This window comes from Lotus japonicus, chromosome 2, assembly GCF_012489685.1.
Source record: "Lotus japonicus ecotype B-129 chromosome 2, LjGifu_v1.2".
NCBI classification, from domain to species: domain Eukaryota; kingdom Viridiplantae; phylum Streptophyta; class Magnoliopsida; order Fabales; family Fabaceae; genus Lotus; species Lotus japonicus.
The window spans coordinates 50,339,091-50,356,389 of record NC_080042.1 but is presented as its reverse complement, the minus strand read 5'-3'; the positions used below and the strand labels follow the sequence as shown (position 1 = coordinate 50,356,389).

Below are 17,299 nucleotides of genomic sequence, written 5' to 3'. Positions count from 1 at the left end.
TCTTCTGATCCTCAGATCTTCTGATCTTCAGAACTTCTGATCCTCAGATCTTCTGATGAATATATCTTCTGATATCAGAATCAGAACCTGTTTGTCAAAACACTCAAGACAAACGTTAGAGTACCATAATTGTTCATCCACAAATAAATACTTGTTATCATCAAAACATAGAGTTGTACCACATGACCAAATCTTGATCTTACAGAATTTACTAAAGTATAAGGGGCCGGGTTTTGAAAAAGAACACATGAGATAGCAATACGGTAAAGAAAGTCAGGGAGCAGGAGAAAGAGACTAACACAACATATTAATTTATCATAACTAAATATCAAACAAACAACCCCTATAAAATGCACACTACACAACATCTTCTACACATCAAACACATTATTTCCCTTAATTTTCATAACCTTCACTTGCAACAATTCCTCTAAAAGTAACTGAAATTTTTCACTTTACACCCTTCAACAACAACTTGCAGTTGTCAACAAAAAAAAACTTGCAGTCCTCTCTAGTTAATAGTATAGATTAGCGACCTATGCCCTTGTACTATATCTCCCCTTTATTTATCTAGGTCTTCCAATCGGAGGTCACCCAAGGCATCTATCTTTTTGGGATCCTTTTATTGCCAAGGTTCGGAAAAGATTGACTAAATGGAAGCGGAAGACTCTTACGTTTGGTGGTAGAATTTGTTTAATCAGGTCTGTACTATCTGCTATACCCCTTTACTATTTATCTTTTTTTAAAATGCCTTCTGGCGTATTGGAAAAATGTAATAGCTTGATGCGAAATTTTCTTTGGGGCGGTTGTGAGGAGGTGAGGAAGATTGCTTGGTTACGATGGGATAAAATTTGCAAACCAAAGAATGAAGGGGGTTTGGGAGTGAAAGATTGGAGATTGTCTAATTTGGCTCTCATGGGGAAATGGCGTTGGAGAATGATGTGTGAAAAGGAAAGTCTTTGGTGTCGTATTTTGTAGGTTAAATACAAAGGTACTATTAGGCCTTCTGATTCATGTTGGTGGAGGGACCTTAATTCAATTTGTTTTGGTATTGGTGCTGATGGGTGGTTTGATGAAGCCTTGAGCAGAAGGGTGGGGGATGGTCGTGAATTCTCTTTCTGGGGGGAGAATTGGATGGGAGTGGGAGTCTTTAAAGACCTGTTTCCTAGACTATATTTGCTCTCTTCTCACCAAGATGCTAAGATTAGTGATATGGGGGTGTGGAGGAATGGGGTTTGGCCATGGAACCTCAATTGGCGAAGACCGCTGTTGCAGAGGGAATTAGAGAAAGTGAATGAGCTGCTGGGAATAGTTTCATGTTTTTCTCCTTCAACCAATAGTCGCGATCATTGGGCTTGGATTAAGGATGGTTCTGGAGCTTATACTGTTAGTTCATCTTATGATTTATTACAAGGAGAGGGTAATTCATTGGAAGAAGAGATTGGGATATTTAGCAAGCTTTGGGCTGCGAAGGCACCATCAAATTCTCTTGCTTTCGCATGGCGGGTTCTATGTAATAGGGTCCAGGTCAAAACTGAATTAGCAAGGCGTAATGCACTTCCTGTGAGTTCTAACTCAACTTGCTCTCTATGTTCAACATGTGAGGAGTCCACAAATCACCTGTTTGTATCTTGTAATGTGTCTTGGAAGATTTGGATGAGGGTGTACGGGGTGGTTGGGCATCTCATTAGCATTACCTGATAGTGTTGGCCCTCTATTTGCTCAACATGAATTTTGTGGTGTGGGGGGTAAGGGAAGAAAAGCTATGTCTCTGATCTGGATTGCCACTGTTTCTGCTATTTGGAAGACGAGGAATGCAGTGATATTTAGAGGGGAGTCGATTGATTTAGAGAAGGTAGTGGACTGGATTAAATTTAAGGTTTGGCTTTGGTTGAAGGCCACAAATTCCTCCTTTGGAGTATCTATGTTTGAATGGATTGAAAATCCTTGGGTTTGCATTGAAATGTTGTAGTTCCTACTGCTTTCTCGTTGGGTGTGACTTTTTAGCCTTGGATCTGCTATTTTGCTTTGCTGGTTTAATCGTGATGAATTGGAAGCTATTTATCTCAGACAGCTTGGAATGGAAAATGATGCTCTTGACATAGGATTGATTTTTTAATATACTGTTGGGAATCTTGGAGGCCACCAATAGTCTTTTGTGATTTTGTACTCTTTTTCATTCCATGGTTTTTATCCCTAAGGGGTTTTTCCTTGGAAGGTTTTAATGAGGCATTATCCTTTTAGTCTATTCTTCAAGATTGCGGGGTCTTATTAGAAGATGGGATTGACATCATTATTCTATATTCTCTCTTTTTATTTGTAATTTTACATTATTCTTTTTCTTATCTTCTGAACCTCTCTTTTGTATTGGGTTGAAGTACCCCTTGTACTTCCATTCAATATATTATTCATGGCTTATAAAAAAAAAAAAAAAACATGAAAGAACAAAAGAATGTAATTTCTTGAAGACTATCTTAGAAGAGCTTGCTAGCAATAGGCCGACAACATGCCCAGAATAACATTGGAGCCATAATTTTCAAACTGATTTGAAACTATGAAAGAATAAAATTAAAATAATTGAAAGAGTAAATAAGGATTAGGACCGCGTAATAATTGAAAGAGTAAATAAGGATTAGGACCGCGTAAGGATTGATGTTTTGAACAGTGGGAATTCATTTTTGAAATTTCAAAAAAAAATGCTTTCAATTCTAAAGCATACGCCCTCCGGTCACTATTATAAGCAAAAGTTAGTTTTGTAGGTTCATTTAATAAATGATGTATGTGACCATTTTAATGACTACATACATCATTTATTGAATGAACCTAAAAAGCTAACTTTTGCTTATAATAGTGACCGGAGGGTGTAGTTCATGGGAGCACTGCAAAGATAATTATGTTGAATCCTTGAAAAGTGGAATAAGAAGCCATGACATTTGTGCTTGGCATTCCAATAATTAATGGGTGATTGCCATAACTTATATTTCTAAACCCGGTATAATATTATTTTTTTTGAAAATTTTAATTTCTTCTATGATTGATCATATTTGAAAAATGATAAAACTGTCTAGTGACAGTAGAATTTTTCATCATCTGTCATGACAATGTGTGATAGAAAAACTGGCATGTCGTTCAGCATAAACCATATATAACCTTTAGGGTAAAAGGAATAAAAGCTGGCATGTCGTTTCACCTAAACCATATATTTCAATTATGCATAAAACCTTTATTTTATATATTTTTATTATTAAAACAAATTAAAGATTAGAGAAAATAGAAAAGTTATTATATAAATTGATACTACTAAAAAATTATTTAATGACTTCAATAAAAAGCTTTTAAGACTAATATTGGATAAAATTACATTAAAATGCATCAATGGTATCTTTTACATAGAATAACCACACACGCTAGAAGCTCCTTCAAAGCCAAGTAATCCGTTCATATCCCCAAAATGGATTGTGCAATGATATTTGACAATGCATCTTCTTATGACATCCCAACTTGTATTGTCAAAGCTATAATTGAAAGTGCTTTAATTTTAACCATGACCAATATGTTTAGCCACTAAAAATTAAATTAAACTTGCCATACTTCATATCACATGGCGATTCCATTATACCTTGCCCTGTTAATGTTGCAAATGTCATTGCATTGATAAAGAAAAACAACACACATGAAGAAACATATAAGAAATGACTAATAAAAACTTAAAATCAATTTTTTTTTATACAGACAATAAAGACATAGTCCCCATGTAATGTGTTTCAATTGTGTTCCTAGTAATCTACCTTAAGCATTAACTCCTTAACCTTTAGCCTGCATTGAATGTTGTTCAATTCCCACTGAAGTGAAATCTCCAATATTCTAGAACCCATTTCAATAGCCATGGTAGCTAGAATAGAAAGAAAATCTACTTCGTTAAATTGTAGCACAAAAATTCTAATAATACATTTGGCTGTTCAAGGCTTCAAGCAATACCCAAAAATCAAAATCCCTGTTGAATTAATAACACCTTAGATAAAATCATAATGTGTAAGAGCATCTCTTTAAAGCAGACAAAATAGAAGAATACACAGCACTTGCAAGACATGGCACATCAGTTTTGAAAATTTTATACATCAGCAAATCTTTAGAATGTTAGATTTGAATAACTCTATTTAACAATTATGCATGGGTAGCCACTGAAAATTCAGTCACAACGACGGGGGTTAGTTTTCCCAAAATTTTATGAGATTTTTTTTGGGGGTCTATAGGAAGCAATATGGAAATTGGAAACATTAACAAAGGAGTGCCATAACTCTGCAAGCAAATTCATCTTTTCATTTGTTCTATGGGTAGCGAAATTCTCATATTCCACTTGCAGTAAGTTACAAAGAACAACAGTTGTTCATGGCTCCCCACATATTGTAAGGTTTAATATTAAGGGTTAAAAACTATAACTGTCCCTGAACTTTGAGCGAGTTTTGAAAACCGTCCCTCGCCGGAAAATTATCTGAAAACCGTCCTCAGACTTTTAAAAACAAATTTGACCCGTCCCTCCGGTCACCATAGGTCCGGCCGGAGCTTACGTGGCCGTCCACGTCATTAATGAGAGTCCGACGTGTATTTTTTTAAAATAATAAATATTTCCTAATTATCTGAATTACCTCATTTATTCTAAATTAACTCTAAATTCCCAAATTAACCTTAAACCTAGTTTCTTCATATCTTCATTATCATCTCTCTCCTTTATCGTTTATGTTCTTTCTTATTTCTTCATCTTCATCTCATTTCATCTAACAACAATATCATCATCTTCTTCATGTCTTCATTTCCTCCAACATCCCAAAACACGCCACCACCCCCAACCCTAACACATCGCACCACCGTCGCAACCACATAGCGCCGCCGCCGCAACCACACCGCACCGCCACCCCCAACCCTAGCCCAGACCGCGCCTCCACCTCCAACCATCAACAAACCTCAAAACGCGACCTAGAAAGAAGGGGCGTTTGCTGGGTTTGAAGAGAAAGAGGGGGATTTGGCTGGGTTTGAAGAGAAAAAGGGAGATTTGACTTCAGATGTGAACAACAGTGGAGGAGCTGCCGAGTTTCGTTTCAGATCTGAACAACGACGGTGGGAGACTACCTTCTTCTTCTTCTTCTTCTTCTTCTTCTTCTTCTTCTTCTTCTTCTAGGGTTTTCTGGGCTTGATGTGTTTCAATTTGCGCTTTCTGAGTTTCGATTTGTGTTTTGGGTTTTGTGGGTGGTGGTTCTGGGTTCGATGTTGAATATGTTGCAGTGGTGGTTCAATTTTGGAGCCTGTGTATTCTTTCCTGGGCTCTGGGTTTTAGGGTTTGTGGTGGGTTCTGGATGTTAAAGATAATAATGAAGAAGATGATGATTTCTGAATTTGTTTCTTCAAGTTGTTTAAGACTTGATTGTTATCAGATTTGCTTAAATTTCTGGGCTCTGCGTGTTTGAAGTTTTGCACAAATATGGTGCCAACGCCTAACATAATGATAAAGACATATTAACTATTATTGTATTCCTTGAATACTTTCGTCAGGATTTTTGGTATGCCCAGCAATTGAAGCTTATTCTTATTTTTATTTTGCCATGGAATCTTATTTTGCCATTGAAAATTCCCTGAAGCTTATTCTTATTTTGCCATGGAATCTACAGTCACAAAGTTTCAATGGAAGATGATGAAGAAGTTTTTTTATTTTAAAATTCAGGATGAAGATGTTTATTTTGAAATAAATGATGATGTTTTTTTTAGAAATATTTATTATTTTAAAAAAAATACACGTCGGACTCTCATTAATGACGTGGACGGCCACGTAAGCTCCGGCCGGACCTATGGTGGCCGGAGGGACGGGTCAAATTTGTTTTTAAAAGTATGAGGACGGTTTTCGGATAATTTTCCGGCGAGGGACGGTTTTCAAAACTCGCTCAAAGTTCAGGGACGATTATAGTTTTTAACCCTAATATTAATGATATATGAGAACAAAGCAAATGAATTGGCAAAACTATTACTCATCTAAAGCTCCAATCATGACAATTAAGAAACTGATTATGCATTGTACTGCAATGGGTATCCAAACCAGAACAAAACATGGAAAAGAATATACTTAAATCTAGCCAGAACATCTAGCTCCCAATACATAATTTCATTTCAGCTCATCAAAACCCCTTGAAATTCTTCCACATGAAAAGAAAAAACATGTATGAATATAACAAAGTAAAATCAATGACAAAAAGAACAAAACTTTCTGAATCTTGGGCAATCTTAAAGGGGAAGCAAAAAAAAAAAAAAGGGAAAGATACACCAAAAAAAATAAAAAACAAATTTTGATGCAGCGGATGAAGAATACCCAGAAGGCAATCAAAATTTTATAAATATTAAATTCTGAAATTAAATTTTAAAAAAAAATCTTACTATTAGTTTTAAAATTAAAGTTATTTTCATGTACAAAACATTTCTCCCCATGACAGATTTTACCTTATAATTTGTATAAAAGTGAAAGTAGACTATGTTGTTATGTAACACACTTATAACATATATTTATATATTTATATTATAAAGCAGTGAAACTTTATTTAAAAAAGTTTATACTATCGGATTTCAAATATTTGTCATCTTAGTCAGTTTAATTAAATAGAAAATTCATCTTTCTCACAATCACGAAATCTGATTGGTTAACAGTGTAAAAAATGTGCATCAAACTTTTTCTCTTCATGATGACATATAAATACATATATTTAGAACTATTAAGTTGGGGACTTACAAAGTTGAAACAAATACATATATATAATTAACCCGAAATTAGTTTTAACATGAAAGTGTTTTCATGTAAAATGTTCTTACCGGTGCATGGTGGAGTTTGCTCTTATTATTTAGGCATGTACCAATACAAAGATTCAAAACAAAATTGATATACCAAAATCATTATTTGCCGATTCAATAAAACAAAACCGTCACCGAATGATAGCTCAAGTGGTAAGTGCTAGGGACATAAGGGTTTGGTGGGATAAAGGGTGAAAGGTCTCAGTCCGAATCTGGAGGAGAGATTAATTTACTAACATTTCTAACAACTAACATTTGCCTATCAAAAAAATAAAACAAATAAAACAAAACCACAACGAATATCAAATTTCCATACTTTTATATATATTTACTCTTAAATTATTAAAAATAATAAATATAAACACTAAAGTAATTTTTGTAAATATTAGTTCTTGTTTTATATTTTTTAAGAACTAATTTTAATCTAATCATATTAATTTAGATATTTATAAGATTTTTTTCTTGTGTAACATATTTTTTCTTAACATTAGTTATAATTGCATATATATATTCATTAAATTATTTAATTTATTCTTAAATTTTTATTAATGCCAGTAATATATTTTAAACAATCAATAAACTCTGTAAGATAGCTCAAATGGTAGGAGTTGGGGGACATATAAAATGGGTAGAGGAAGGTCCATGAATCATTTCTAGCAGGTACAAATTATATTTCCAATGTGAAAAAAAAAATCAATAAAAGGGACTACTTGCGACAGGGAAGAAAATATGGAATAAGGTTATGTAAAGAAAAAAAAAACGTTTAGACCTGGTTGAACATTTAAAAAAGAGTAAAATACACTTACCCCCCTCAAGGTTTGCTAGAAAAACACTCCACCCCATTCTTATTCAAAATATACACTCCACTCCACTCATTTTATCATGTTAACTCCATCCAAAAGATGCTAACGGAATATTCCATTCAAATCAAAACTATTTAATGTAAACTTATTTTTCCATTTCTTTTTTTTTCTGGTTATTTTTTATTTTACTTTTTTCAAAAAAAAACCTCACTTTCAAATAAAAATCGTTTAACGTCAGTTCCATTTAAAAAAAAACGTTAGTTTCAACAAAAAAGAATATAACATCACAATTACTAGTAATACCCAGTTTATAAAGATTTTTATAAATAGTGAATTATATAAAAATATTTCGAAATTAATTTCATACTAATTAAAATTTCACCAAATAAATACTAATTAAATTTCTTTTTCCTAGATTTATAAAAAAATGTTGCTTATGAATTCATTGAGTAATGTATGGATATTATTTAATAAAATTCTCTTATCATATATCAATAACATCCCTCATTTTCAATTATTAAAAGTAATATATACTTTAACATTTAACATGTTATAACCAACGCGATCATATTATCCAAATTAATTAATTAATTAAAATAATAATATAACTTTATATTCTTTTATGGAGTGGAAGTTTAACGTACTTTTACCATAAGTTTTAATTTAAAACTATTTCATACATATTTATTCTTGAATTATTTTATAAAATGGTTACTTAATATACCAGCTCCAACAGTATGTAAGCATTGAGAATATTTGTTTGGTCAAATATTAGAAAGTGACGTTTTTTTCTGAAAAAAAAAATAACCAGAAAAAAAAAGGAAAAATAAGTTTACATTAAATAATTTTGATTTGAATGGAATATTCCGTTAGCATCTTTTTGAATGAGGTTAACTTGATAAAATGAGTGGGGTGGAGTGTATATTTTGAATAAGAATGGGGTGGAGTGTTTTTCTAGCAAACCTTGAGGGGGGTAAGTGTATTTTACTCTTTAAAAAATTAAGGAGAAAATTAAGTTGTTTAACAGAAGCTATAAGTTTGTTCATAAATAAAAGACTGCTGATATTTCCCTATAAAAATCAAATAGAAACTTACATTCTATTGGAATTTGCATGCCTATTTAATGCTAACTACATTCATTAAGAGCAATTTTTTATGAGGCTTTAAATTGTTGTTTAATTTAAGAAACCGAATAGGAATAGGGAGAAGAAACGGGTATTCATCAGAAACAATCAGTTGGTTAGAACATTAATTTTGAAATAAATAATTTAAAAAAGTACATTGAATGAAGGTAAGAATACATTTTGGCTGTTACTCCTATATATATCCAACGATAAATCTTGCACATAAAAAAGTTTAGGGAATTGAAAACGCGTGAGAGAATGAGAGCAATTTTTTATGACTATTTAAATTCTGGTTGTTGTTTAATATAGGAAACCGAAACCATATTGTTTGATTTTTTAATTCATTAGGCATCTCGATAAAAATTAACCAAAAATTTAATGGTCAACTGTAATGTCCATCTCATACTGCTTCAATATATATATAAATAGACTAGTGTTTTTACCCGTGCGCTACACGGCGAAAGATTTTTCTAAATTTTTTACGTTAATTTTTTTACATGAAATTGAATCGATTAACTGCCATAAAACCATAGATAACAATTGAAATTAAATTTGATTCGTTTGCACAACAATGAAAACACAATTTAATCCAGCAAAGGGGAAAGGTTACATAAATTTATAGAAGCACTAAAAAGAAAAATAGGATCCTTATGCATTCCACTTGTTGCTCGTTGACCCATCCTCATTCTTAGTTTATTGAATCTGCAAAAACTTGGAAAATAGTTTAAATAAGACATTCAAATATACATCACGGCTACTTACAATGTGCATGATACAAAGAAGTATGAAATCAAAGATAGATAATCTAACCATTCATATGTTCTGGAATACTTCTTCATAAACGACATTCCGAGTGCAATTAGATACTACTCCTTTGTCATCGACTATAAGTATCTTCAACCATTTTCTAGATTTTACTCTCGACAAAGCTACATATAGCTAGCCGTGCGTGAACACCGGCCTAGGAAGGTATAATCCAACATGCGATAACTATTGGCATTGGCTCTTATTTATAGTCATAGCAAAACAAACAGTAATAGGGAACTGTCTCCTTGAGAATTTGAAAGGAAGGTCAGTGTCAAAAGGAGTTAAGCTAAGTCTAGGAATATAAACCGGTTTACCTGTTTTAGAACCGAAAAGAGTTGTTGCAACAATGATATAAGGTGTCAAAGCAGTCACTATCAATCTAGTTCCATTACACATTCCAGCAGACTGATCAATGTTCTGAATCAGCATGATAGGAACACCAGCTTTCAAAACAATTATGTGTTTGGGAATACCAGAGCACTTAACATCATTTAGGAATTCTGAAGTGAACCATTATGCATCTATTTCAGAGTCTTCATCTGACCTGCATGGAGTGTCGTAACTCAAATATTCTGTTTCCTCCCCAGGGATCATTGACATCATGAAGTTATTAACCTCTTCAACACTTTCAAGTGTGGGAGCAAGGAGGGCTCTTTGTTCAAAATATGCATGGTTTTCCAAATATCAACAACATTGGGATATGCAAAATTGACTAATTCAAGTAAATGATTATCAGACTCCCTTTCCAACAAATCAGAGGGAATTTCTATAATAGAATCATCCTCATCGATTGGCTTAACCGTGCCATCGCCCACTTGAATAGAGCTGGATGGAATATGGTTAATAACATCTATATAATTTAGGTTTATGAAAAAAGATTAGGATGATACCTATATTTTCAGCTATTTGAAGCAAAGCAAGAATGTTTGTTGGAATTTCAGGAATCACTTCTTGTGTATAATCCACATAATCCTCATTTGAATCCCCATGAGCTATCATATTAATTAAAACAGTATGCTAGATGTATATAAAAATAACAATATCAAAAGAATTCATTTTAAACAACTTTCTCTTAAAATAAAATTGATGTATGTTAGATAACCTGATTCGGCATCATCAGAATCACTGGTTAATGCTCCAAGTTCACATAAAGCCACATTAGATGACCTTGCTTCATCTGCATTTCCATTAGAGGGAGAAACCTTTCCTCTCGAATTATTATTAAATTTTCCAAGGATAAAAACGAAAAAATGTAAAGGGACATACATGAGAGGTTTTGTTTTTATCTTTATTAGATTGATAAAATCCAAAGTGGAACATATACAGAGGATGAATACCATATACATGGAACATAACTCATAATAAGAAAAAAGAGGCGTTCATAAGGTATAGAGATTAAATTTCAATAAGTCCATTCTTCTATTATTTTTAGTTAAACATGCGTATTTTGTGGAAGTATAAAGGTTATGATTTAAGTTTTTTTCCAAAAACCAAATTCATTCATTATCATATAATTAGAAATTGGAAAATTAAAACACAATTAAGTCGGGAGTAACAATAAATTATAATGTAAACAGAGTAAAATGGAATTTGAGACTCAAAATATGACAACAAAATAACTTGTTCAATTCAATTCATTTTCGATCATACGATAAGACAACAAAACAGGGACCTAAATAAAATAATTTGCCATCACAAAACAAACTAATAATAGGAAGATTGAAATGAAACTGAAAACTGGAAAACACAACACTGACAAATAACTAACAGCCAGCACAACAAAAAAACAATCTTCAGATCTTCTCATTTTCCACAACTATCAGAGATTCAGAGGTTTCTTGCCAGCAACTGAGTTTCCAACAACTTCAGCATCAGGGGGTGATGGACGCTGGGAGTGAGGGGAAATCTGGCATTCAACAGAGATATTCAATTCAGCCTCTTTACCAGTTTCAGAATCTTGGGAAGCTCCAGCAGAGTCATCACCAACACTCTTTTTCTACAATATAAAGAGACATGATAATGATACAGTTATTTTGTTGTGTATAGAGAGACATGAAACAATTAAATAGAAACAGTTTAGGAAAAATAATGTCAGCATATTCAGAATTAATAAAAATAATACAATTAACTTTAATGTACAAAAAAATACCTCTGATAAATCTTTTATCTGCTCAATTGTCTTCCCTTCGGTAAGGTTCAAGAAATCTTCGGCAACGGGAACTTTGCAAGAGTCTTGTAGCTAACTCAAGACCTGGGATGCAGGGTCATTCAGTTCAAAAAAATCCTGCAAGGAAAATATGACAATTTCAGTAGTTATACTGGACAACAAATGAGAACCAACACTTTCAACAATAAATCACCTTTCACGAAGTGGAGCTGCCTCCTCAACATCAGGATTAAACAGGATCTTTGTAGCTCCATACACATTTTGAATGCTAGGTCTCCCTGATATGCACAAAACATGTTAAAACAGTATATAAATTTAATACGTAATGCATAATGAGTAAAAAATCAATAAGTTTAAAAAAGTATGAATGCCTCCTCACCCCTACTGATAAAGCTCGATTGTAATTTGCTTTTGTAGTTCTCCATCATTTTCAAATTATTGCTCGCCACTGGATCTAGTAAGAATCCCAAAAATATCTGAAGTAAAAGGTTGCTAAATAAATAAAAATCAATAACCAATAATTCCAACTAAAAACAAAATTAACGAATTCAGAGTCCTTTGAAGGGTTCACAGCTAAAACATCATCAACCTTCATAGCCATGGAGAAATAACGCAAAACATATATGAGGAAATAAGAGGCAGAGGATGATAGATTCAACAACATAGATGGTCCTTAAATAGGGGAATTAGAGAGAGGATGGTAGCACCCCCAAATTCGAATTAGGGTTCAATGAAATCAATTAGGGATTTAGAGTTCCGAAAACTCACCTCGGGTAAGGTTGAGGGGCAGCTGGAATAATAATAAATGGCCACCTCGAGTAAACATCCACAGGATAAAAAATCGCCATATTTAGGGAGAAGCATCACGCGTGATGGAGTTGGTTAGGGGAAAGGGATGATGGGAATAGAGTTGTGTTTAATGTCTGAGTGCAGCTTACGTTGGGGAGAGAGAAGTGTTCAGATTGGGGGTCTGGTTAATTTAACACGTGAAAAAAAGTCAAAAAATAAAGACATCATAAAGGATTGGAATGAAGGAGAAAATAACTACTATCTCAAATAATTTTTTTTTTCTTTTTAAAAAGTATTTGAATATTTGAATATCAATTACTAATTGAAAAATTTCCAAGGTATATATAACAAACTATTAAGTGAAACATATATATCTGGAAAGTCACAGAAAATCAAGATTAGTGTAGAAATTGAATTTGAAGGGCAACACATTTAAAAAGAACAATGTCATCTAAATTAAGTTGTCACTTACCCAAATAGAACTGCTTCCCGCAGTCTCTGCATTCAAAGTCACAGAAAATCAAGATTAGTGTAATAAATTGAACAACTTACTTCCTGCACATGATCAATCCAAAAAAAATACTGCAATACATATGAAGGATTTCAATAACAAAATATGAATGCAGAAGAGAAGAAAATTAACAGCTAACTTCTTGTAGATGATCATGTAAGATCAAGATTTGGTCATGTGGTACAACTCTATGTTTTGATGATAACAAGTATTTATTTGTGGATGAACAACTATGATACTCTAATGTTTGTCTTGAGTGTTTTGACAAACAGGTTCTGATTCTGACACCAGAAGATATATTCGTCAGAAGTTCTGAAGATCAGAAGATCTGAAGATCAGAGGATCTGAGGATCAGAGGATCTGAAGATCAGAAGATCTGAAGATCAGAGGATCTGAAGATCAGAAGATCTGAAGATAAGAGGATCTGAGGATCAGAGGATCTGAAGATCAGAGGATCAGAGGATCAGAGGATCTGAGGATCAGAGGATCAGAAGATTAGAAGATCTGAGGATCAGAAGATCTGAAGACCAGAAGCTCTGAGGGACCAGAGGCTCTGAAGGTCCAGAAGCTCTGAAGGTCCAGAAGCAGAAGTTACGAAGGTTAGAGGATCCAAGCATCCCTCTGACTCTGATCACCAAGCTTTACAAGTTCCAACACGAAGCATAACTCTGATCAGATGTCATTGGTTAAAGGCAAATGTCTCTATCAAGAAGTACAAGAGCAGTGTACTATTCTGATAAGCCTACCTACCAAGGTTCAGCCACAGCAGGTTCTGGAAGTTCCAGAAATGCCCTCCAACGGTCATATTCTCTCAACAGAAATATCCTTTGCACCTTGGACTATAACAGGCTGAAGAAAAGAAGAAAGCTAAGAGAGAGAAACCAAGAGCTGCAATACAAGAAAAGATTCAAGCCTCTACTTTCTTCATCTGTTCTTATTTGGTTTACACTCAGCTTATTTAGAAGCAAACCTTTGTAAACACCAACCTCAAACAGTTGTTTGATTTTCCTTAAGGGACCGGGTAGGTCAGTATCCTTAAGAAGACTAAGAGAGTGAATCTTAGTGGTGATTCCTTTAGGAGATCAAGGTTGATCGGATCCTAGAGAAGACTAAGAGAGTGAATCTTAGTGTGAGCTAAGTCAGTGTATTGTTAGTCACTTGTAGGTTTCAAGTGCAGTTGTAACAATTATCTGATTAGTGGATTGCCTTCATTCTAAGAAGGAAGAAATCACCTTAACGGGTGGACTGGATTAGCTTGAGGGATTTATCAAGTGAACCAGGATAAAATACTTGTGTGCTTCTCTCTTCTCTCTATCTTTATCCGCTGCACCTTCTATCTCAGAGAAACCGAAAAGATTTACTTTAAATCTTAAGGGGAAAGTTTTATATTCAAAACTCTATTCAACCCCCCCCCCTTCTAGTCGTTTTTCACACCTTCAATTGGTATCAGAGCGCAAGTTCTGATTACCACACTTAACAGTGTTCAGTAGATCCGGGCCAGTGTGAAAAACTCATGAATTCCACCACTACTACAAGCAAATATCAATACAGTGCAAGACCACCTATCTTTGATGGTCAGAGATTTGATTTCTGGAAAGACAGAATCAAAAGCTTCTTTCTTGGCTTTGATCCTGATCTCTGGGACTTTGTTGTTGATGGCTACACCCCTCCTGTCGATGAACATGGTGTAAAGATCCCAAGGAAGAAGATGAGTGAAGATCAAAAGAAGGAGTTCAGAGATCATCACAGATCAAGATCTATTCTGCAAAGTGCCATTTCATATGAAGAATATGAGAAAATTACTGATCGTGATTCCGCTAAGTGTATCCTTGATTCCTTAAAGATGACACATGAAGGAAACAAGAAGGTGAAAGAATCAAAGGCGCTGTCCTTGATCCAGAAATATGAATCCTTCATCATGGAACCTAACGAATCCATTGAGGATATGTTTTCCAGATTTCAGTTGCTCGTAGCTGGAATACGACCTCTCAACAAGAGCTACACAACTAAAGATCATGTCATAAGGGTCATCAGATGTCTTCCTGAAAGCTGGATGCCCTTGGTGACTTCAATAGAGCTCACAAGAGATGTTGAGCATATGAGTTTAGAAGAACTCACCAGCATACTGAAATGTCATGAGCTGAAGCGCTCTGAGAAGGCTAAATCTGAGAAGTCAAAAGCTCTCCAAGCTGGAGCAGAAGAATCTAAAGAAGCATCAGAATATTCTGATGAAAATGAGCTGACTCTGATATCCAGAAAGCTCAACTGCATCTGGAAGCACAGGCAGAGCAAATACAAAGGCTCATCAAAGGACAAAAAGTCAAAGAAGCATTTCAAACCAAAGAAAAGTCTGATGGTGACATTTGATGAATCAGAGTCAGAGGATGTTGACTCTGATGGTGAAGTCCAAGGACTCATGGCTATTGTCAAAGACAAAGAAGCAGAGTCAAAGGGAGCTGTTGACTCTGACTCAGAATCAGAAGGAGATCCTAACTCATACGATGAAAATGAGGTATTCGCTTCTTTCTCAACCTCTGAACTGAAACATGCTTTGTCTGATATCATGGATAAGTATAACTCTTTATTGTCTAAGCATAAAAAGTTGAAAAAGGACTTATCTGCTGCTACTAAGACTCCTTCTGAACATGAGAAAATTATTTCGGATTTGAAAAATGATAATCATGCTTTGGTAAATTCTAACTCTGTGCTTAAGAACCAGATTGCTAAGTTAGAAGAAATTGTTGCTTGTGATGCCTCTGATTGTAGAAATGAGTCTAAGTATGAAAAGTCTTTTCAAAGATTCCTGGCTAAAAGCGTAGACAGAAGCTTAATGGCTTCAATGATCTATGGCGTAAGCAGAAATGGAATATATGACATTGGTCATTCTAAACCTTCTGAAGTTGCTCCATCATCTCTTAAGAAAGGAACTTTCTCAATGTCAAAATATCATGCTCAAATTCCTTTATATTATCCTGTTGAATGACCCAAAGTTGTCAGAACTTCTGGGCTAACTAACAAGAAAGGACCCAGAAAGTGGGTACCTAGGGATAAGATTATATATGTTGCAGATATCTTCAATAGGTCCATCGAAACTCCAACCATGGAACCTGGACAGTGGATGCAGGCAACACATGACGGGAGAAAGGCATATGTCCCAAGATCCAAAACTTGAACCTGAAGGTGAAGTTAATCTTGGAGGCATCAGTAGAGTAAGATTTGGTCAAGTCAAAGCTAGCTGAAAAAGCTTGTAGAGATGAGCATGACTGTTTCAGATAGAAACAAAGACTCAAAACTTGTCAAACCAGAAGCAACAACATCAGAAGATGCTACTACAACTTCTGACTTGCGTCATCAGAAGAAGAGTAGGTTCATAGCTTCTCATTCTGAAGCATCTGAAGATGGAAATTTTTCCCGAATGGAGATGTCACCAGAACCTCTGGACTTTGACACTTCTGCTCTCATAAGAAGATATACTAATCAGCAGCCAAGTATCCCTTGGTATTCCTTCTGAGGGGGAGTATTTCGTCTTATGCTCTTACTATTTTTTTTTCCCCTTCATTCTTTTTGCTTATGACAAAAAGGGGGAGAACTTATAGTATCTTGACAACTCCTATATTATTTAGCTCAGAATCTAGATATTACTAACGTTGATATTAAGTATTAGATTCAGGGGGAGCTTAGCTCAGAATCAAGCACGAGTCTTGGATTCAGAAGGAGCAAGATAAACTATACACATCAGGATAAGTTTTAACTCTGATACCTTATACTCTGAGTGTATTCAGTTTATTTGTTTAGAGTTGTTCATCAAAATACATGGTTTTGTCATCATCAAAAAGGGGGAGATTGTAAGATCAAGATTTGGTCATGTGGTACAACTCTATGTTTTGATGATAACAAGTATTTATTTGTGGATGAACAACTATGATACTCTAATGTTTGTCTTGAGTGTTTTGACAAACAGGTTCTGATTCTGACACCAGAAGATATATTCGTCAGAAGTTCTGAAGATCAGAAGATCTGAAGATCAGAGGATCTGAGGATCAGAGGATCTGAAGATCTGAAGATCAGAGGATCTGAAGATCAGAAGATCTGAAGATAAGAGGATCTGAGGATCAGAGGATCTGAAGATCAGAGGATCAGAGGATCAGAGGATCTGAGGATCAGAAGATCAGAGGATCAGAAGATCTGAGGATCAGAAGATCTGAAGACCAGAAGCTCTGAGGGACCAGAGGCTCTGAAGGTCCAGAAGCTCTGAAGGTCCAGAAGCAGA

At 34.5% G+C, this 17,299-nt stretch overlaps 1 protein-coding gene and 1 long non-coding RNA gene across 2 annotated transcripts; both read right to left on the bottom strand.

Annotated features, from left to right (window-relative positions):
• Positions 1-9,745: 9,745 nt before the first annotated feature.
• Positions 9,746-10,830, bottom strand: LOC130736568 (uncharacterized). The gene is made up of 3 exons (XM_057588382.1): positions 10,665-10,830; positions 10,453-10,554; positions 9,746-10,062 (listed from the first exon to the last, which is right to left on the bottom strand). Exons 1-3 carry the CDS (start codon positions 10,828-10,830, stop codon positions 9,746-9,748), a joined length of 585 nt encoding a protein of 194 aa, XP_057444365.1.
• Positions 10,831-11,264: 434 nt separating this feature from the next.
• LOC130735439 (uncharacterized) lies at positions 11,265-12,002 on the bottom strand. The gene is made up of 3 exons (XR_009018452.1): positions 11,923-12,002; positions 11,712-11,846; positions 11,265-11,558 (listed from the first exon to the last, which is right to left on the bottom strand). It is a non-coding gene; the product is annotated as an uncharacterized LOC130735439 (long non-coding RNA).
• Between the last annotated feature and the right edge of the window lie 5,297 nt (positions 12,003-17,299).